The 23,906-nt window shown below is 44.2% G+C and overlaps 1 protein-coding gene across 2 annotated transcripts in view; it reads left to right on the top strand.

Moving 5' to 3' along the window:
* Positions 1-23,906, top strand: part of LOC112225162 (kalirin) — a 288,186-nt gene that overhangs the window by 115,319 nt on the left and 148,961 nt on the right. For both annotated transcript variants that reach the window (XM_042306448.1, XM_024388841.2), the window contains exons 4-9: positions 5,123-5,315; positions 6,728-7,240; positions 13,550-13,672; positions 18,574-18,765; positions 19,389-19,520; positions 21,442-21,672. In XM_042306448.1, the coding sequence (XP_042162382.1) occupies positions 5,123-5,315; positions 6,728-7,240; positions 13,550-13,672; positions 18,574-18,765; positions 19,389-19,520; positions 21,442-21,672 (1,384 nt within the window). The remainder of the gene's footprint in view (positions 1-5,122; positions 5,316-6,727; positions 7,241-13,549; positions 13,673-18,573; positions 18,766-19,388; positions 19,521-21,441; positions 21,673-23,906) is intronic.

Below are 23,906 nucleotides of genomic sequence, written 5' to 3'. Positions count from 1 at the left end.
AAATAAATTCATAAAAAATCTGTGCCAGAGGACCGGACAACATGCCCTCCGATTTGACACACTGAACTCTATCTGCAAAGTAGTTGGTGAACCAGGCAAGGCAGTCGTTAGAAAAACCGAGGCTACTGAGTCTGCCGATAAGAATATGGTGCTTGACAGAGTCGAAAGCCTTGGCCAGGTCGATGAACACCAACTGGTTGATCGCAAACTGAAGAAGACCAACTGGTTGATCGCAATCTATTGGTCTATTTCAGCAGGACTATAATCTAAAACCAAATGTTAAATATCCACTGGAGTTGCTTACCAAGAAGACATGGAATGTTCCTGAGGGGCCTAGTTACAGTTTTGACTTAAATTGGCCTAAAAATCTATGAAAGGACTTGAAAATGACTGTCTGACAATGATCAACATCCAACTTGACAGAGCTAGAAGGAATGGCGGATTGGCCACTGTGGTTGAAAATCCAGCACTTGCAGAAAGAGGTAAGTGAGCGAAAATAGCTCTAAGTAGCAGTAGGAGTATTGTTGTCTGTTCATTTATAGGTAGGGTTGGGGGGGGTATATACACAGTATATATACACAGTTGAGGTCGGAATATTTACATATACCACTCCACAAACTTCTTGTTAACAAACTATAGTTTTGGCAAGTCGGTTAGGACATCTACTTTGTGCATGACACAAGTATTTTTTCCAACAATTGTTTACAGACAGATTATTTCACTCATAATTCACTGTATCACAAGTCCAGTGGGTCAGAAGTTTACATACACTAAGTTGACTGTGCCTTTACAGCTTGGAAATTTTCAGAAAAAGTCATGGCTTTAGAAGCTTCTGATAGGCTAATTGACATAATTTGAGTCAATTGGAGGTGTACCTGTGGATGTATTTCAAGGCCTACCTTCAAACTCAGTGCCTCTTTGCTTGACATCATGGGAAAATCAAAGGAAATCAGCCAAGACCTCAGACAAAAAATTGTAGACCTCCACAAGTCTGGTTCATCCTTGGGAGCAATTTTCAAACGCCTGAAGGTACCACGTTCATCTGTACAAACAATAGTACGCAAGTATAAACACCATGGGACCACACAGCCATCATACTGCTCAGGTAGGAGACACGTTCTGTCTCCTAGAGATGAATGTACTTTGGTGCGAAAAGTGCAAATCAATCCCAGAACAACAGCAAAGGACCTTGTGAAGATGCTGGAGGAAACAGGTACAAAGTATCTATATCCACAGTAAAACGAGTCCTATATTGACATAACATGAAAGTTCGCTCAGCAAGGAAGAAGCCACTGCTCCAAAACCACCACAGAAAAGCCAGACTACGGTTTGCAACTGCATATGGTGACAAAGATCGTACTTTTTGGAGAAATGTCCTCTGGTCTGATGAAACAAAAATAGAACTGTTTGGCCATAATGACCATCATTATGTTTGGAGGTAAAAGGGGGAGGCTTGCAAGCCGAAGAACACCATCCCAACCGTGAAGCACAGGGGTGGCAACATGATGTTGTGGGGGTGCTTTGCTGCAGGAGGGACTGGTGCACGTCACAAAATAATTGGCATCATGCGGAAGAAAATGATGTGGATATATTGAAGCAACATCTCAAGACATCAGGTCAGGAAGTTAAAGCTTTAGTCACAAATGGGTCTTCCAAATGGGCAATGACCCGAAGCATACTTCCAAAGTTGTGGCAAAATGGCTTAAGGACAACAAAGTCAAGGTATTGGAGTGGTCATCTAATGCCCTGACCTCAATCCTATAGAACATTTGTGGGTAGAACTGAAAAAGTGTGTGCGAGCAAGGAGGCCTACAAACCTGACTCAGTTACACCAGCTCTGTGTCACGTCCTGACCTTAGAGCTTTTTATGTCTCTATTTTGGTTTGGTCAGGGTGTGATTTGGGTGGTCATTGGGTGGGCACCAGATGTCCAGTGCTCCCCCACAGCCCAGTTCGACCTGTGCCTGCACTCGAGTGGCCGGGCTAAAGTGAGCATTCAGCCTGGAGGAGTGGTGCCAAGGCTGCGCTCCAGTGCTCCCCCACAGCCCGGTTCATCCGGTACCTCCTCCACGCACCTCCCCTGTAGGTCTCCCCAGGCTGTCTCTGCGTCTCCTTCCTCCAGAGTCGCCTCCGGTCCAGAGCCTCCAGTGTCGCCCTCCGGTCCGGGTCAGCGGCGAGGGTCCCCACTCTAGGGGCGCCACCTAAGTCGGCCAAGCCAGAGGTGGAGCGGGGTCTACGTCCCTCACCAGAGCCGCCACCGCGGAGAAATGCCCACCCAGACCCTCCACTATAGGTTCAGGTTTTGCTGCCGGAGGGGGGGATGGTACTGTCACGCCCTGACCTTAGAGCTTTTTATGTTTCTATTTTGGTTTGGTCAGGGTGTGATTTGGGTGGGCATTCTATGTTCCCTTTTCTATATTTTTGTATTTCTTTGTGTTGGCTGGGTATGTTTCTCAATCAGGGACAGCTGTCTATCGTTGTCTCTAATTGGGAACCATACTTAGGTAGCTTTTCCCACAGGGTTTTTGTGGGTAGTTATTTTCTCTTTTGTGTTTCTGCACCTGACAGGACTGTTCCGGTTTTCGTTCATTCTCTTTGTTATTTTTGTTATTCAGTGTTCAGTTGAAATGAAAGTATGAACACTTACCACGCTGCGCTTTGGTCCACACCTTCTTCAACAGACGATCGTTACACTCTGTCAGGAGGAAGGGGCCAAAATTCTACTTATTGTGAGAAGCTTGTTTAAGGCTACCCAAAGCGTTTGACCCAATTTAAAGGCAATGCTACCAAATACTAATTGAGTGTATGTAAACTTCTGACCCACTGGGAATGTGATGAAAGAAATAAAAGCTGAAATAAATCATTCTCTCTACTATTATTCTCACATTTCACATTCTTAAAATAAAGTGGTGATCCTAACTGACAGAGAATTTTTACTAGGATTAAATGTCAGGAATTGTGAAAAACTGAGTTTAAAAGTACTTGGCTAAGGTGTATGTAAACTTCCGACTTCAACTGTATATATATAAAAAGGGAGGTTAGACATTTTGCAAACAATTATATTGATAGAACCGTAAATCTAGCTGCAATATTAAAGCTGATCTTCAAAACCAATAGGAAACCAAAAATGTACTTTCCCATAACTTCCAAGGAACCAAATGTGCTAGCTGGTGATTCAGTTGCCCTGCTCGCTGGGTAGTCGAAGTGTTCCCATTTTGGACCATTTTATGTGTCTGAAGGTACAAACTCCGCCTACCCGGTGGGCCCGGGGAGCAAATCAAATGCATCTACAGTATACTACTGCTGGCCAGTCAGATAGCTCAGATCACCTATGCCTGCAGCGTCCACGATCCCACAGCGAAGTTGATACTGTGACATTTCAAAACGTTTAAAACCATGACTAGAGAGAGACTTAAATGAATACAGCAAAGAGCTGCTGTTGTTATGAGTAAGTTCATGTTTAACTTTTTCTTCAGCACTGTCAACACTTCATTCAACACTTTAATAAGCCATAAAACGTGATTCTCCCTATCAACTCCGACTACAAAGTGTATCGATTGGCTTGCATTGTTAAAATTGACATTTTCTGGACAAAAAAACATGAATTTGTGCATTAGGCAGAAGTAAAGAAGTGCGACTCCAGTTTCACCATCAGCTGGAAGACAGTGTCTCATCTCAGCGGAGGGAAGGAGACCCGAGGGATGGTGAGAGGCAGCCTCCACTGCTCTCTCTCTCCCTCTCTCCCTCCCTCCTTTTGCTGAGAGACTGACCATTAGATGCAGGCACCATCAGTCCAGTAAAATATGCAATTTATGCTCAAGTAATACAACAAGTGACCAGTGTGATCATACACCTCAATTTTTAAATATATTTTTTGAATGGTCTGAGAAGATCCAAATTAGCAGGGCAATTCAAGCATTGCCAATATGCCTTAATAATGTATTGGGCCTATAGCCTACAGCCTACTGCACAACCCTCATGGCTACATAACTGCTTTTAGTAGGTATTAATGTTGCATAAGCTTACATTTGTTAAGTCATGTTTAAATAAAAATGTTGGCTCAGAAAAGGTTGGTGACCACTGGGGAAGGAGATGCTTCATGTAATAAAATGTGCATCCCAAATGGCACCCTATTCCCTATATATTCCTATGGGCCCTGGTCAAATGTGGTGCACTAAATAGGGAATAAGGATCCATTTGGGATGTAGACATTTTCCCTTGTTTGTCCCCCAGTCTTCCAACACAAACGATGTGGAGAGGATCATATTAATTCCAGAAGTAGGGGAGGCTTGAGGAGGAGGGCATGTGGCGGGCCAAAGCAATTACAGGTTATTTTTATCTTCCAATCACAGTCAAGTGCTTTCAAAGCATCGGGACCTAAGAATAGACCATTAATATCATTTCAGCCTCATAACCTGTTAGAAAAGTGAGGTCTTTCGTTATGGGGGGGTGAAATTTAAATGAGAATCCCAACAAATAAGCCTACTACATCAAAAGAGGACATGCCCAGGAGGAGAGAATGAGATATGTGTGTGATAGTCTTATTTGTATGTTGATCCAGAATGAAAGAGCTTAACGTCGATGACAGGCTTGTCAGAGAGTTAGAATCGTGGGAGCTAATCATCACTCTGAAGGTAGAACGAGGGGGCTAGCTTAAAACAAGTCCAATTGAATAGCGCTTGTCATTTAGCCATAGCAGTTAAATGAGTTCCGGTGGTGTAATGGCTTTAGTATCACCGTGGTTGGCTCAGAGTCCTGGGGAGTCAAGGGACCAATTCAGATCTAACTTGGCTGAAGGACATTAAGTAGGGCGTGTTGGAGGATAGTGTGGAGAGCCCCCCCCTAGCCCGACCCAGGCTCCCTTGGAGTTGGTGTGATGTGTAGGGCATGCTGCGTACTAACGGTTGGTTCTCTCTCCCACCCCCACTCTCGCTCTCCCTCACCTCTCTCTCTTTCATTCTCTCTCTCTCGCTTCACTCTCTCTCTCGCTTCACTCTCTCTCTCTCTCTCTCTCTCTCTCTCTCTCTCTCTCTCTCTCTCTCTCTCTCACTTCTCTCTCTCTCTCTCTCTCTCTCTCTCTCTCTCTCTCTCTCTCGCTTCGCTCTTTCATCTCTATCTCCCAGTGAGGATGTGTGCAAGCGGGGCTTCACAGTGATCATTGATATGCGTGGTTCCAAGTGGGACCTGATCAAGCCTCTACTGAAGACCCTGCAGGAAGCCTTCTCTGCTGAGATCTGCGTGGCGCTCATCATCAAACCGGACAACTTCTGGCAGAAGCAGAAAACCAACTTTGGCAGTGCCAAGTTCACTTTTGAGGTAAGGGAGAGCTCAGAATGGGAAAAAACTGAGCCTTGTTTTAGTTGGCATGTCTGGTTGCCCATTGTTAAAATATTTTATATTTCTCTCGTACATGCATTTTCTCTAGTCAGCATGCCTGTTTTGATGATGATTATGTATTTCATCCGGAGTTGAATAGTAAACATTTTATTGTGATGTTATCACAGGACTATAAGCACTACTTGACAACAGTTGTTAATTTTGGTCTGTCTCTAAAATGGACAGGAAGCACAGAGCCGTATTTTCAAAGGAACTGGTGAGAAAAGATTGCAAAGAATGATTATCCCCCCCCACGATTTTCCCCATATTCTCTGCATGTAATGCTGTACAGAAGTCAGCCATTAGTAGTGTGCTAGGTAGTGTGAGGTTAAGCTTACACCCCTTGGTCCTCCCCTTTCTCATTCCTACCATCCACAGTGAACTGTAGTGCTAATGAGAAACAGAATGTCTGCGTTCCAAATGGCACCCTTGGCCCCGTATGCCTCTGGTCAAAAGTAAAGCGCTATATAGGGAATAGGGTGCCATTTGGGACGCATCCAATGAAGCCTATATATGTTTTGGCTGGGGTAACATCATGCAAACCTCTTGATTGTGTGCTGTTGAGCGAGTCGAGAGCTTCAAGTTCCTCAGTGTCCACATCACTAAGGAATTAACATGGGTCACACACGCCAACACAGTCGCAAAGAATTTTCAGTAGGCTGAAAAGATTTGGCATTGTCCCTCAGATCCTCCAAAAGTTCTACAGCTGCACCATTGAGAGCATCTTGACTAGCTGCATCACCGCTTGGTATGGCAACTGCTTGGTATCTGACCACAAGGCACTACAGAGAGTACAGCGCAGTGCATCGCTGGGGCCGAGCTTCCTGACATCCAGGACCTCTATACCAGGCGGTGTCAGAGGAAGGCCCTAAACATTGTCAAAGACTCCAGCCACCCAAGTCATAGACTGTTCTCTCTGCTATCACACGGAAAGCGGTACTGGTGCACCAAGCGTGGAACCAAATGGACCCTGAATAGCTTCTAACCCCAAGCCATAAGACTGTTAAATAGTTAGCCAAATAGCAACCCAGACTATCTGCATTGACTCCCCTTTGCACTAACTCTTTTGACTCACCACATATGCTGCTGCTACTGTTTATTATAACTTTACCCCTACCTATATGTACATATCTACCTCAATGACCTCGTACCCCTACACATCGACTCGGTACTGATACACATTGTGTATTCATTCCTTGTGTTATCTTTCTGTTATTTTTCTCTATTTTTCTATTTTTCTCTCTCTGCATTGTTGGGAAGGGCCCCCTTAAGTAAGCATTTCACTGTTCGTCTACACCTGTTGTTTACGAAGCAGGTGACAAATAACACTTGATTTGGATTTGACTTGACAGACTAGCATGGTGTCAGTGGAGGGCCTGACTAAGTTGGTGGACCCGTCCCAGCTGACAGACGACTTTGAGGGCTCTTTGGAGTACAACCACGAGGAGTGGATGGATCTTCGCGTGGCCCTGGAGGAGTTCATGGGCTCGGCCGTGCACCTCCTCTCCCGCCTGGAGGACCTCCAGGAGCTGCTGGCCAAGAAGGAGTTCCCGGTGGACGTGGAGGGCTCCCGGCGGCTCATCGACGAGCACACGCAGCTCAAGAAGAAGGTGATGAAGGCTCCCGTGGAGGAGCTGGACAGGGAGGGCCAGAGGCTGCTTCAGTGTATCCGATCTAGCGACGGGTTTTCTGGGAGGAACTGCATCTCGGGTAGCGCTGACTTCCAGAGCGTGGTGCCTAAGATCGCCAGCCTGCTGGACAAGCTGCACTCCACCAGACAGCACCTGCACCAGATGTGGCACGTCCGCAAGCTCAAGCTGGACCAGTGTTTCCAGCTCCGCCTCTTTGAGCAGGACGCAGAGAAGGTGAGTGACCAAGCTCAGAGATCTAGAAACATTCACAATAAAACCATTTCTGAATTGAAAATCTTTATGTCCATTGAAATATTTTATGGACTTTTGTCTTTAACTCGTGGTTACAAATGTGCAAATTTAAGTAAAATTACAAACAAAACACAGATCAGACAATGTGATATAGATGATACCAATGATCTCTGCTAACAGAATAACAAAAATGAACCCACAGTACATTAAATACACTGGTGATTTGACGTTCATAATATAATATGCAGGGCGTTTAGCTAGTAAGACCATTCTAATTGCCAAACGTGTGCCTTGTGTACAGTAAGGTAGACAAATGTCGACATGGAATTTATATTTAAAGGTTGCAAACTGATTGAGAGGTTTTTCGCATATAAATATCCCTGATCCTTGGATGCAAATATTTATCCTAGAGACACATTGTGAAAGTCCTCAGTATGATAGCAATGAACAAACTTCTGGCTAGATGTTATTTAAGGTTGCATCCCAAATGGCCCTCAATCCCCGACTGTATATAGTGCAATACTTTTAACCGGAGCCCTCTGGGCCCTGGTCAAAAGTGTACAGATCGGGTGACATTTGGGACACAGACTTTCACTGTTTATATGCAGGGCCTGAATACATAAACGCTGGCATTTTGTTTATTTATTTGAAACGCATATTAAATGGGATATAATAACAGCCTGTGTTTTTAGAAGGATATGTGCTTTTACAAGATTCTGAAAAAACAGAACAGTTCAGTACCTCATTCCCGAGATGCTATTTTAGGGAATAAACATGTATTTTGCCCACTTTTCCAATTAGTGAGGTATTTTTAAGTGTGTATTAAAAACTATTTATTCTCCCCTGCGCACACATCGCTCTTGACAATGGCAGTAATGTTGTCCAGATGAGCCCAAAGGTATATATAATAATTTCAGAATCATTTTTTAGGTCATTTTTTTGTTTTTTTTAAAGGAAAACCTCATATTGCCTAAATACCCCAAAACTCATTAGGAATAACACAACAACAACAACATGACCTCATGTTAGGACCTATATAACTCTGGCAAGGTCAGAGACACAGGTGAGCCTGCGAGAAAAGGTGGTTGTGTTTAGATGACAATGATGATCACACATTCAAAACAATGTTTTACATTGCCAGGTCATCTGCCGTTTCCCAATGCAACCGGACAAATGAACTCAAACAAATGGCCACACAGCTAGTTTATACAGACAGAAAGGAAGAAAAACGGCATTCTCCTAACCATGCAATATTCCCTCCAAGCCTTCAAGCCCGCACTCTCCCCAACATACCCTACAATGATGAAGTAGTAGGCCAATGCCTGCTGGATTCTAGACAAAGGCCTTCATCTGGATAAGTGCAGTCAGTCCCTTTTCTAATGACAGTGGAGCCTCATGGTTCCTCCTGATGATTAGGCCAGGCCCAGATAAAGATTAATTTCCCTGGGGACAATGCCAATTAAGGCCTGGCACACATACTCTGTCTGTCCCTCCATGTGTCCTCTCCAATTGGTCTGTGATTGCCTGCTAACACTGCACTAACAATGTGTTACGCGACTCACAGTCTAACAGGATAGCTACAGCAGTTCACCTACTGGTCATATTGTAAGCTCAGATTCCATAAGACTATTTTTAATTCTGGTCCGACCGAGCACTTGGACAGTCATAGTAGCGTTTGTGGTTGCACACCTGCACTCCAGCCATTTGAACAGTGACTGTAAACACTGAGCGTATTATAACAGGGCACCTTTGAAGCTCAAGCATTAATACGGGTATTTTTTGAACAATGAAATGAAATTGTCAGTGTGCAACCCCAGTAAAGGCACTACATATCTGTGTGGATCAAGATCAAAGGGAACAATAACAGACAGAGAGGAGGATGGAGGGGAGGATAGACCCATGTTTATTTTGGTCCTCCATAATGACCTCGTGCGCTCTCTTAAGCTTCCACCCCAAGTGGCACCCTATTCCCTACATAGGGGACTTATTTTAACCAGGACCTAGAGGTCGTTTTCAGTAAAACGTCACAATAAGGTGCAGAGCGTTTCATTTGACTGCTGGGGGGGGGGCTAGGAGACCCAAAACTCCCTAAAACCATTGACACCCAAGTGCAGTTTTTAAGGGATTGTCAAATAAATGTTAACTTTGGTTGTAATATTATCAGCATAGTCAGAACTAAAAATGTTTGATTATTCCATGCAAAACAATTTAGCAGCAAATAACTACATGCGTTTCACGATCAGTACACGATCAGTACTCTGAATGATCGGCTATGAAAAGCCAACTGACATTTACTCCTGAGGTGCTGACTGGCTGCACCCTCGACAACTACTGTGATTATTATTATTGGACCATGCTGGTCATTTATGAACATTTGAACATCTTGGCCATGTTCTGTTATAATCTCCACCTGGCACAGCCAGAAGAGGACTGGCCACCCCTCATAGCCTGGTTCCTCTCTGGGTTTCTTCCTAGGTTTTGGCCTTTCTAGGGAGTTTTTCCTAGCCACCGTGCTTCTACACCTGCATTGCTTGCTGTTTGGGGTTTTAGGCTGGGTTTCTGTACAGCACTTTGAGATATCAGCTGATGTAAGAATGGCTATATAAATACATTTGATTTGATTAAACATCAATTGATGGTGTAATTTCTGATACGTGAAGGTAGCCCTACGATATCTCTCAATATTGGCCACCATTAATTTGATATTTTACTGACATAAAATTAAAGGGAACTCTACCTGACAAGTATGAGTGGTTTAGGTCAATTACCCATCCTTTGTGGGCTCTGCTTGACAAGCTACCCGTAGAAACTTTGTACAGTTGACTAAACAGAGTGATAAGTATACCTAATGTACTTTTTTCCAACCAATGTAGGCCTACCTAGTGAAGTTAGCTAACATTATCCCTTTTCAACATAGGATTAAACACGCTTAAAAACAGATTGCTGCCGACAGATGTAGCCGATGTGAAATGGCTAGCTAGTTAGCGGTGGTGCGCGCTAGTGGCGTTTCAATCGGTGACGTCACTTGCTCTGAGACCTTGAAGTAGTGGTTCTCCTTGCTCTGCACGGGCCGCGGCTTTTGTGGAGCGATGGGTAACGATGCTTCGAGGGTGACTTGACGTGTGCAGAGCGTCCCTGGTTCGCGCCCAGGTCGGGGCGAGGGGACGGACGTAAAGTCCTATGCTGTTACACTTGCAAGTAGAAAAAAACATGTTCACTCACCCTACTTGTAGAGAAACGCCAATGGCATCCTCCTCTTTCATGTTGCCTAAACGGTCTATGTCTCTGTCATACAGTACACTCTTTAAATTGTTGTTGTCCTAAGCTACCAGGCTGAAATGCTTGTTCACTAGCCTAACTTCCTTTCATGGGCAACAATGCGCCAGGCCAACTAACAGTCCAGGGGCACAATGTATGAATTTATGGTTGGATCAGAATCTGTGTTATAATAATTGGCCAGTACGGAGAATTAAGTAAAATCACAAGTCCAAATCCCCATCTCCATCCATGGCTAATTTAGGAAAGGGCCTATTTGAGCTAGCTAGCTAACCACCGGAGGACAACAATGCAACGACATGCAACAATTCAATGACGTTTGGTGAGAAGCCAAATCCAAACAGGCTTCCCTTGACACCTTTTTTTTTGATGCGCCAGGACCATTCACAGCTGAGCTCACTCAGTTTAGCTCAATGCTGATTGGCTAGTATTTTATTACTTTTTTATCCAGGGAGGCCAAATGCTCCTGCGAATTGAAGGAAATGTATGAAACACAGAGAGAACAAAGTTAAATTATTTTGTATGTTTTTTTCTTGGTGACATTTTTGCAACCAGTGATCCGGGTCAACAGCATCAATGTAACAGTATAGATTTTATGTCCGTGCCCTCGCCCCGGGCGCGAACCAGGGACGCTCTGCACACGTCAACAGTCACCCTCGAAGCAACGTTACCCATTGCTCCACAAATGCCGCGGCCCTTGCAGAGCAAGGGGAACCACTACTTCAAGGTCCCAGAGCAAGTGACGTCACCGATTGAAACGCCACTAGCGCGCACCACCGCTAACTAGCTAGCAATTTCACATCGGCTACACAAGCACGCACACGGGCATACACACAGAAATCAGTACCATGGAGAGCCACATCATATTTAGATTACATTTATTGGACTACATAGTTGTTGGTATCTTTTAGTTGTCACTGCATAGATGATTAGATGACGTTGAAATGCTGACGTTGAAATAGTGGATGCAGTTTTCTTTGTGACTTGCACTAACTATCCGTGTTTCTAAATCAATAGTTGTTTAGCGATCCAAAAATGGAAACATTAACTTGCTTGACCATGCTGTAGGTCATTTAACTGTTTGTTACATGCAATATGTTTTGTGGACTTCACCGGATAGATGTTGCTCTCTGGTTTTGTGATGAAACAACGGTGTGGTTGAATTTATTCTGCCGCCTGTGTCTTCTTATTGTCTCGGCCATAGGTGTCAAAGCATTTGATTGAATTAACAGGTTAGAGAGCAAAGAGTGCAATTATCACAACACATAGGTTGTAATATTGGCTTTTCCCCCCTGGCATGGCTTCCCCTGTGATGTTACCCACTCACCGCTACTGGTGATAAGACCTATAGGGATTCTGGTGCCATTTGGGACCCAGTCAAAATGAACAATTACTGCTCCTCTCGCCTGGCCTCTACCCCGCAGACTTCCTCTCCCATCATGCACTGGTAAAGATCAACGCCATATGATGGGAAAAAAATCACACTTTTTTTTTTTTAGTCAGGAGAGTTATAGATTAAAATCAATGTTGTTCTCCATAGAGAGAAAAAAAAAGACCTCTTTTGATGCAATCAATATATTTCTTTCAAGGGATATGTCATTTTTACAGAGTACATTTTAGGTTTATGATAAGGAAGAAGTTGTTGTTCATTTTGGATAATGATACACAGATGTAGGATCACTCTTTTGAACACTCTTTCGTTGCCAAGAATTTTCCTGCGCTTGCAGCAGGAAAAGCAAACTTGTAGTGCAAACGGTTCCTTATCGTCAAGTGAACATGATAGGGAGTCATTTATCGGCAACTGCACTGAGCCAGAATTGTCCCCCATAAAAAAAAGGAAACAGTCATTGAGCTAATTATTCTTTAGCTAGCTTCTCTCCGTTTAATTTGTAAATGATTAGATTAAGCTGTCAAGATGTGATTTAATAAGCATGACAAGTTAGAGAATTTCTAAGTATCGTTTCAATCATATGGTCTTTTGAAAATAAAGTTGATTAAATCAAACCCTACTTTGAGGGTAAGGGAAATATGATTCAAAACCAAAATATATGGAGGACCATTTTTTCCTTGCCACTTTTCTGCTTTTCCCATTCTATTTCCTAAAGTTATTGCTTATTGAAAGAAAAGCCATTGTAACTTTTTACTGCAATTGATCATGGTTTAGTAGGATAATAATTACCATAGCACTATCATTTAAAAAATGTCTAAATCAGAGCAAATTGTCTATAGCAACACCTGCTCCGTAATCTGTTATATCAGTACAAACACATCAGACAACTCATGCCTTTTATAAGGGCTTACATTGGAAGGCAGGGCTGAGAGGTCACACTTGCGCCAATGTTTAATTAACAGCTCAATCAAACCTGATTAAATAGATGTATTCTAATGTCGCAGGCTCTTCAGAGCGGGGGTGTAAAGCTGCTGGCCGAGAGGGCTGTCCTAATGTGACCCTATAATCATGCTTGTCACACCACCGTTATTTAATTTTTGATCATGTAGTTGAGCGTACTGGTGCAGGATCTTAATAAAGAGCGATGGCAAGCCTCCCAATGATCATTAGGGTATAATTAACACCAGAGAGAGGACTACAGTATCATGTAAAGCACTGAATGTTTATCTGCCGTGTCCTAGGATGGTCTAGTGGTCTAAGCTGCTGCCTCTGGGTCACATATACTGCTGAAGCATGGGTTCAAATCCAGCCCTTTGCTGTGTCTTTCCTCTCTCTTGATCCTGTCCAATGCACCTGCAAATGAAATAATGTCTGTCTGCTGTGCTGTGATGAGTTACAACAGCTAAACCATCAATGGGAATGTTCAATGATCATTATGATGATTGATTGATTATATATAGTAAGCTATTTATATGCGTGCAAGCCGTGCATTCATTTCTGAATGGGTGTGCCCAGCGGGAATCGAACCCAGAAGCACCATGCCCTAACAACTGAGCCACACAGGACCAGTAACCCAACCAGCAACCTTAACTAACCTTATGTATCTTTGTTTGTTCCCATCATAGATGTTTGACTGGATCAGTCACAATAAGGAAGTGTTCCTGCAGAGCCACACAGAGATCGGAGTCAGCTACCAACACGCCGTGGACCTCCAGACGCAGCACAATCACTTTGCCATGAATTCTATGGTATGTGAGGACTATATAGTGTGTGACGACTATATGGGATGTGGGAACTAAATGGGGTGTGGCAACTAGGTGAGGTGAGAGGACTATGTGGTGTGAGAGGACTATGTGGTGTGAGAGGACACAGTGTATGGGGATGGGGGAATCTAATAATATGGATGACATCAATACTCTGAGTCATGGCTCAGTGATTTCACTTTGTATGAGCGGAGTAAAAGCGGAATTATTGAAAGACAGACTGGTCGATGTTCGAGGAGCGAGTCAAAAAGCCTTTCAATTACTGTATTAGTATTTCAAATAGGGTTGTGAAAGAAACATGCTCGTACAGCTACCAATGATCTAGCGCAGGCCACTGGCGATGGAGCGCTGGAGGAAGTCCATTTTGCATATGAACACACACGTTCAGATTAGTATTGCTCTACTGAAATCGCAGGCTACTTCCTCAATGTTGATTTGATTTCCTCTGCTTCTACTCTACCAGTTACACTGCCATTAAAATTACTGTTAGGATGTTTCCCAAATGGCACCCTGTTACCTACATGGCCCTGGTCATAAGTAGTGAATAGGGTGCCTTTTGAGATACACCTTAGAGTAGGGAATGGCCTCTACTGCAGTTTTGCTCTGACAGAATGAAGACATGTTTGGTGCTATTTGGTTCAGAAATCAAGCCACATACAGTGCTGAGAAAAAGTATTTGCTCCCCTTCTAATATTCTCTACTTTTCCATATTTTTGATACTAAATGTTATCAGATCTTCAACCAAAACCTAATATTAGATCAAGGTGAACAAATAACATAGCAATTACATACTTATTTCATTTATTTCATAAACAAAGTTACAGTATGCAACATCCAATGCCCCTGTGTGAAAAAGTAATTGCACCCTTGCACTCGATAACTGGTTCTGCCACCTTTCGCTGCAAAGACTCCCAACTAAACGTTTCCTGATCAGATCTCTCACGTTGCTGTGGAGGAATTTTGGCCCATTCTTTCATGCAGAAATACTTTAACTCAACGACATTTGTGTGTTTTCAAGCATGAACTGCTCATTTCAAGTCCTGGCACAACGTCTCAATTGGGATTAGATTGGGATGTGTTGCTTTTTAGTCGTGCAGGTCCAGGTCCTGAGGCAGACAAGCATCACCAAAAGCATCACACTACCACCACCATGCTTGACCGTTGGTATAAGGTTCTTACTGTAGAATGCGGTGTTTGGTTTCCACCAGGCATAATGGGCCCCATGTCAATGACTTTCTTTTTCACACAGGGGAGCTGGGTGTTGCATAACTTTGTTAAATTAAATTAATGAAGTAAGTATCAATTTGTTGGTTATTTGTAAACACGCGTTTCCTTTATCTAATATTAGGTTTTGGTTGAAGTTCTGATAATATTCAGTATAAAAAAATGTGCAAAAATAGAGACAACCAGAAAGGGGGCAAATCATTTTTCGCGGCACTGTATGTACCAAACACACCACATGCACATTTGAATGGCATGGAAAGTCCTAGCATTTAGGGGGTAGATCAGCTTTAATATTGTTGATAGATTGTGCCTTCCATCAGTGTTATTGTCTGCATCATTTCCAATCCCTCAATATATATATATATATATATATATAAAGTAGAAGTGTTGTTGTCCATTAGTTTACTCCAATTAGGTGGTAGGGGTGTTAGGGTTAGGGGGAAATATATTAATATAGAGTAAACTAATGGACAACAACGCTTCTACTTCCAGCTTATACATACTAAATACATTATACAGACGCAGTATATTTTTCAATACTTATATAGTTTTGTTTTTTAGTCCCATTCTAGCCTTCTATTGCCATTGTATTTTTTACAATAAAAACATCCCCACTCAGAGGCCGCTTGGCTCTCACTGAAGAACCACTCTCTCTCACTCTCTCTCGTTCTCTCTGTCTCGCTCGCTCCCTCCACACTCTCTCTTGCTCTGCCTCTATCTCTCTGTTTCTCTCTCTCTCTCTCTCTCTCTCTCTCTGCTCATACAGACTCCTAAATCATGCTGTTATTATGTTTTGACGTGTCTTGGCTCAGCGTGTCCAGCATGTAGCTACCATGTCTGAACGTAGTTCACTAAAGCCCTGCTTTAAACCAGCGAGCTGTTTGTTTTTCATGCCTTCATTACCAGTTCTAATCAGGTTTAGCGGTAAATAAAGCCCACGGTGGGTGCATCATGTGAAGCTGATAAATGGTTGGGCCTAAAGCGGCCAGAGATGATTAAACTCCCATAGTGGAGGGATGGGTGGGTGGGTTTTGTGGACTACAGAGCCATATGGCAGCACAGAGGATGTAAATGTCTGTCTACCTGTTTGTGTGCGAGTGTCATAGACATCAGGGGTGGCCTGCTAGAGATTCAGTCAAAGCTGCAGAAATCTGTCATGCTTGTTGTCGCTAAGCTCTACACCATAATTTCATGCCGGACTGGCTCACAGGTCATACAGTATCTCTGTAGCATTGATTGTTTGGCTAATAAGCGATACTACGTTGCTAGGTATAGCTAGACACGCCACAGAGACCTAGATTTCTTCATTTGTTTGTCCACTTCGATTCAGTCATCTCTATGTATGAATAAATCAAATCCAAGTTAATTTGTCACGTGCGCCGAATACAACAGCATTACAGTGAAATGCTTACTGACAGGCTCTAACCAACAGTGCAAAAAAGGTATTAGATGAACAATAGGTAAGTAAAGAAATAAAACAACAGTAAAAAACCAGGCTATACATATAAAAGTTGAGGCTTCGTACAGACACCAGTTAGTCAGGCTGAGTTGAGGTAGTATGTACATGTAGATATGGTTCAAGTGACTATGCATACATGATGAACAGAGAGTAGCAGTAGCGTAAAAGAGGTGTTGGTGGGTGGCGGGACACAATGCAGATAGCCCGGTTAGCCAATGTGCGGGAGCACTGGTTGGTCGGCCCAATTGAGGTAGTATGTACGTGAATGTATAGTTAAAGTGACTTTGCTTATATGATAAACAGAGAGTATCAGCAGCGTAAAAAAAAAAGAGGGGTTGGGAGGGGACACACAATGCAAATAGTCTGGGTAGCCATTTGATTACCTGTTCAGGAGTCTTATGGCTTAGGGGTAAAAACTGTTGAGAAGCCTTTTTGTCCTAGACTTGGCACTCCGGTACCCCTTGCCATGCGGTAGTAGAGAGAACAGTCTATGACTGGGATGGCTGGGGTCTTTGACAATTTTTAGGGCCTTCCTCTGACACCGCCTGGTGTAGAGGTCCTGGATGTACTGGGCCGTACACACTACCCTCTGTAGTGCCTTGCAGTCAGGGGCCGAGCAATTGCCGTACCAGGCAGTGATGCAACCAGTCAGGATGCTCTCGATGTTGCAGCTGTAGAACCTTTTGAGGATCTCAGGACCCATGCCACATTTTTTTAGTTTCCTGAGGGGGGATAGGCTTTGTCGTACACTCTTCACGACTGTCTTGGTGTGTTTGGACCATTCTAGTTTGTTGGAAGATGTGGACACCAAGGAACTTGAAGCTCTCAACCTGCTCCACTACAGCCCCATCGATGAGAATGGGGGCATGCTCGGTCCTCCTTTTCCTGTAGTCCACAATCATCTCCTTAGTCTTGTTTACATTGAGGGATAGGTTGTTATTCTGGCACCACCCGGCCAGGTCTCTGACCTCCTCCCTATAGGCTGTCTCGTCGTTGTCGGTGACACTGTTGTGTCGTCTGCAAACTTAATGATGGTGTTGGAGTCATGCCTGGCCATGCAGTCGTGGATGAACAGGGAGTAGAGGACGGGACTGAGTATGCACCCTTGGGGAGCTCCAGTGTTGAGGATCAGCGTGGCAGAAGTGTTGCCTGTGTTACCTACCCTCATCACCTTGGGGCAGCCCATCAGGAAGTCCAGGATCCAGTTGCAGAGGGAGGTGTTTAGGATCCTTAGCTTAGTGATAAGCTTTGAAGGTACTATGGTGTTGAACGCTGAGCTGTACTCAATGAATAGCATTCTCACATAAGTGTTGCTTTTGTCCAGGTGGGAAAGGTCAGCATGGAGTGCAATAGAGATTGCATCATCTGTGGATCTGTTTGGACAGTATGTAAATTGGAGTGGGTCTAGGGTTTCTGGGATAATGGTGTTGATGTGATCCCTCACCAACCTTTCAAAGCACTTCATGGCTACGGATGTGAGTGCTACTCATTTAGGCAGGTTGCCTTTGTGTTCTTGGGGACTATGGTGGTCTGCTTGAAACATGTTGGTATTACAGACTCAATCAGGGACATGTTGAAAATGTCAGTGAAGACACCTGCCAGTTGGTCAGCACATGTCCTGGTAATCCATCTGGCCCTGCAGCCTTGTGTATGTTGACCTGTTTAAAGATCTTACTTATGTCAGCTACGGAGAGCGTGATCACACAGTCGTCCGGAACAGCGGATGCTCTCCTGCATGCCTCAGTGTTGCTTGCCTCGAAGCGAGCATAGAAGTGGTTTAGCTCGTCTGGTAGGCTCGTGTCACTGGGCAGCTCGCGGCTGTGCTTCCCTTTACAGTCTGTAATAGTTTGCAAGCCCTGCCACATAAGACGAGCGTCGGAGCCGGTGTTCAATCTTAGCCCTGTATTGATGCTTTGCCTGTTTGATGGTTGGTCGCAGGGCTATAAGGAGCAAATAGATCCTGAATTAAATTAAAAACAATATCCTGAATTTAATTCAATATATCCTGAATTAAATTAAATAGATCCTGAATTAAATTATATTGACCCCTCAAACTCAACTCTGGCAATGAATTATCAGGTAGAATGGAAAACCAGCTCCGGACCTCATCGGGTACAAGTTGAATAACCCTGATATAGACCCTGGATCTTTCCCATAATATATGATGTCTTCTCTATGTGTGTCCCTCCCTCCCTCGGTGCAGAATGCCTATGTGAACATCAACCGGATCATGTCGGTGGCGTCGCGGCTGTCGGAGGCGGGCCACTACGCCTCGCAGCAGATCAAACAGATCTCGGCCCAGCTGGACCAGGAGTGGAAGAGCTTTGCCGCCGCCCTGGATGAACGCAGCACCATCCTGGCCATGTCGGCCGTCTTCCACCAGAAGTCGGAACAGGTTGGCAGTAGACAGTAGGCGTACGGGCTGCAACCCTCATACTGTTGTCACTCAGTCACATAGCCCTGAATTCTACCTAACTTGAAGTTTGAGCACGTAATGCAGACATTTGTGTAAAACATGTACTGACATCAAAGGGGACAATTCAAGCGTTGCATCAACGCTTTGACCATCCTTCCAGCCCACAGGCCGTCTGAGAGAGATTGTAGTGTCAGTGTTGTCCTGTATTTCTCTGGCTGTTGCCTGTTGCTGTGTAGAGGTCGTTAAGATAGACCTGCGTTGCCTTGGCAGCAGCTGCTATGATGCAGATTGTTTGGGGCTACAGGTGTGCCTGTCGGCTGTAGACCATGCTGCTTTACAGAGAGCCAGGCAGGCAGGCGGGGTCCAGGGTTTCCTCAGCCTCTCGTAAAGAGGGTCTGCCTGCCTGTCTGCTTCCCTCCCTCCCTGCTTCGCTACCTCCCTTCCTCCCTCCCTGCTTCCCTACCTCCCTTCCTCCCTCCATGCTTCCCTTCCTCCCTCCCTGCCGGCCTCTCTCTATGAAATTTATCCCCGGGCTCTGTTGATTGATCTATCTGTCTCTGTTCTGTTGTGTGAATGTGTCTTTTTGGGCTGTGTTCATACAGTTCCTGGCTGGGGTGGAGGCCTGGTGTAAGATGTGTAGTGAGGGGGGACTGCCCTCGGATATGCAGGACCTGGAGCTGGCCATCCACCACCACCAGACCCTCTACGAACAAGTGACCCAGGCCTACACCGAGGTGAGACACCCTCACAACACAAACCAGGGTTGGGGCGAATTCCATTTCAATCCCGGTCAATTCAGGAAGGACACTAACATTTCAATTATTTTCAATGCTTTTCAATTGGGAATTGGAGAATATGGATTTGGAATTTGGTTTACTGTCTGAATTGATATGGTATTGTCCCCAATCCTGACACTCACCCAGTTAGAGCACTAACTAAACTCAGGTTTATAGTGGCATTCTGTGGCTAGTTTAAGATCCCACCACATAGCTTTTAATGGGAATGACCACAATTGTAATCCCCCTTTTTATATGATATATATACGATGGTTTTTAAAAGACTGTCATAAGTTATCTTAACATTATCATAAGCAATCTAAGCATGGATGTACTCTGCACATAACGTTGAAATGTTGCCCTTAAATGAAGAAGTCCTTAAATCAGACCGTACCAGACACAAAACTCTTTCATGTAAATGTTTCCCTGTACTACAGTTTTATATCAAACATGACCTTTACCCGCCACATTGAATCCAACTGCATTGCACCCTGTGTGACACGTGGCCTGTTATGCATTACGTGGACCACTGTCCTTCCATGTCAGATTTACTCCCCACAGAAGATCCTGTATGATGATAGGTTTGTGGTTGTGTAGCATTTCACTCGATGACTCTGCACTCCACTTACTTTTTTTCCTCCTTGGTTGTTTTATTTTAGTGTCATCTCTGAATAGGTTGCTATAAACGTCTCTGTGGTTTGAACCAAAAAAAGAAAGGCTTTGCTGTTCTCTTCCATATTGTGCCATAGATGAAGAAGAAGAAAAAACTCATCCTAATGCACAAGAAAGTGCATGTCATTTAGCGATTTAGCTTTGACTTTGCTTAATTTAGGATGGTGCATGTGCAGCTAGAACAGAACAGAGGTGATTAGCAAGGAACTGACTTTCAAATCCCTTATTTTCCTCAAACTTTTCTTTCCACATAATGAAACTAAGATTTGACTGACATGACAAGCTTCAAGATTAATTGTGATTACTGTATCTAATGCAGACATAGAGTTTCAAAATCTCTGGGACATTCTCAAAATTCCCAGGTTTTCCCCAAAAAATCCTGAAATCGGGAGGAAATCCAGGAATCCTCCAAATGTGATTTGTGGAGAACCTGGGAATTTTGGGAAAGTTGCAACCCTGTAGTCAAATAGGGGGTGCTTATATTTGTCGTGTTTCAATGCATGTACAAGTGTGAGGTGTAAAATGGGAATGTGTTTTTTGCGTATCCCATCTCCCCCTGAGACAGTGGTGTTACTGCCAGGGATCAGATATTATTGACAGTGACCCTGGAGCCATTAGGGTAAAGTGCTTTGCCCAAGGGCAGATTGACAGATTTTTTTCACCTTGTCAGTTTGGGGATTTGAACTAGCAACCGTTGTTTTGTTTTTGTAAACCTTTATTTGACTATGCAGGTCAGTTAAGAACAAATTCTTATTTACAATGACAGCCTACTGGGGAACAGTGGGTTAACTGCCTTGTTCAGGGGCAGAACAACAGATTTTTACCTTATCAGCTCAGGGATTCGATCCAGCAATCTTTTGGTTACTGGACCAACGCTCTAACCACTAGGCTACCTGCTGTCTCTATTAGTAGCATTAGCCTAGCTCTAGCCTAGCAGTTAGAGCATTGGGCCATTAACCCGGCAGAGTAGCCTAGTGGTTAGCATAATAGGTTGCAAGTTCAAATCCCCGAGCTGACAAGGTGAAAATCTGTCGTTCTGCCCCTGAACAGGCAGTTGTTCCAAGGCTAGGCCGTTGTTCCTAGGCCGTTGTTCCTAGGCCGTTGTTGAAAATAAGAATTTGTTCTTAATGGACTTGCCTAGTTAAATAAAGCAACAAAAAAATATATAATAATAACAAATAAATATCACACCCCTCTCTGTCAAAAGGTCAGTCAGGATGGCAAGGCACTGCTGGATGTCCTCCAGAGACCATTGAGCCCGGGGAACTCGGAGTCTCTGACGGCCACAGCCAACTACTCCAAGGCGGTCCACTGTATCTTGGACGTGGTCCACGAGGTCCTGCACCATCAGAGACGCCTGGAGAGCATCTGGCAGCACCGCAAGGTCCGCCTGCACCAGAGGCTACAGCTCTGTGTGTTCCAACAGGACGTTCAACAGGTAACTAGCCTCGTGTTTATATACACGTGCACACGCCAGAGTATTTGAGCGGTTGGAAATTCCACTCATCGATCTCGGATTGGTCTTTGCACACCGTTCTGGCACTCAACATCTTTTCCCCGCTCTGCAAAAAAATCGCTCAGTGCTCACGGGGGGATGCCGCTCCATTCCTTTTTTTCACATTTCTTTTTTTCATTTGACAAATACTTTTGTGACTATGTACCATTTGGTTTTGAAGTAGAATGTCGTAACATTTCAGCATCATGTCGTAGGCTATTAAACAAGGGCTTACCTACAGTAGGTGATAGGCTGTGGCCACTGTGTTAAAAAACAAATAGCTTATTCTCTAATCTATTCATCATCAGATACTTCCGTTGTAACTGGCTCTGTTGCGCCTCACATTTGACAGTTGCTAGACAACTTTAGCACTGTTACAAACGTAGCTCCACGCCGCTCACATCCCCTGGCAAACCCACACAGGCCATCCGTCCAACAGGAAACAGTAAGATGGCCAGTGTTCGGCCTCCTACTGTACATCACTAACTGTATTGTAAATAGCAAAATGAACATGACGACACAGTGTAAATGAAATGCTGCATCTCGATTCATATGTTGGTGCACCGCCTCTTCAGTCACTTGTCAGGGCTGTGGGAGTTGTAAGGACTTAGATATTTGCCTATAGAAATGCTTTATGGCACACTAGTTTATTAACAGTATGAGGTTAGTAGGTCACGGTGTCAATCTGCTCTGTAGAACATGAGTCATTTATTGTTTTGGTTGAGCCCATTTTAGAGAACACAGTTCCTTGCCCTGATGCTGCAGCAAAATATGAATTTACATATCATAACTCATATGGCTCTGTGTTGATTCCGGGTTTGAAAAAGGAGTCCATATTTCAAATGAGCAGCGTGAAGATAGAGGAGTTTTTCAACAGTTAAGGGGAATGACTTTTCATGAGCAGAATTGTTACTCTAATATTTCTCATCTGGAACGTGCTCAGGAGGACAGTTAGTATCCCTTGTGTTGGCCATTTCGGAGAAGGGATAAGCTGCAGTCTGGGTCTGCGTCCCAAATGGCACCCTATTCCCTATTTAGTGCACTATTTTTGACCAGGGCCTATACAGAATGGCGCTGGCATGTACAGTATAGCGGCCGTTTTACGGGCTCCTGACCAATTCTGCTATTTTGTATGTTTTTTTGCACTAATTGGAAACTTTTTTTTGAACATAATGTTTCCACCATTGTTTCCTATGACGGCAAAGAGCTTCTGGACTTAGAACAGCGATCACTAATCTCGATTTGGATGAAGAATTATACTCGACACTAGGAAGAGGAAAATACGACGATATAGAAGGCGACGTGGGGGCAGCCTGATAAACTACGATATAGAGGCCAACGTGGGGACAGCATTATGAAACTCCGATATAGAGGCCGACGTGGGGGCACCCTGATGAAACTACGATATAGAGGCCAACGTGGGGTCAACTTGATGAAACTACAATATAGAGTCCAACGTGGGGACAGCATGATGAAACTATGATATAGAGGCCGACTTGGGGGCACCCTGGTGAAACTACAATATAGAGGCCAACGTGGGGGCAACTTGATGAAACTACGATATGGAGGCCACCGTGGGAAGACCCTGATGAAATTACGATATAGAGGCCAACATGGGAAGACCCTGATGAAACTACGATATAGAGGCCTTGACCTGTGGGGACAGCCTGATGAAACTATGATACTGAGGCCACATGGGAAGACCCTGATGAAACTATGATATAGAGGCCAACATGGGGACAGCCTGATGAAACTACGATATAGAGGCCGGCGTGGGGGCACCCTGATAAACTATGATTTAGAGGCCAACATGGGGGCAGCATCATGAAACTACGATTTAGAGGCCGACGTGTGGGCACCCTGATGAAATGAATATATAGAGGCTGACTTGGGGACAGCATGATGAAACTACGATATAGAGGCTGATGTGGGGGCTTCCTGATGAAATTACGATATGGAGGCCAACGTGGGGACAGCCTGATGAAACTAGCGAGTGAATAAACCACCTCTACTCTCTGTTCCAGTGGAGAATGTACAATCACTGGAGAACAAACTAGACGAGGTCCGTTGGAGTCAGCTCTAATTCCAGCAACAGCACCGAGCCAAGTCTGGGATACAAATAACTGACCTCTGATCAGCCAAGCCAAACAATGTATAACCAGTCCACCAGGGACACT

The sequence above is a fragment of the Oncorhynchus tshawytscha genome, linkage group LG26 (assembly GCF_018296145.1).
Source record: "Oncorhynchus tshawytscha isolate Ot180627B linkage group LG26, Otsh_v2.0, whole genome shotgun sequence".
Lineage (NCBI taxonomy): Eukaryota > Metazoa > Chordata > Actinopteri > Salmoniformes > Salmonidae > Oncorhynchus > Oncorhynchus tshawytscha.
The sequence above is the reverse complement of the archived record's forward strand: the minus strand, read 5'-3'. Positions and strand labels throughout refer to the sequence as shown.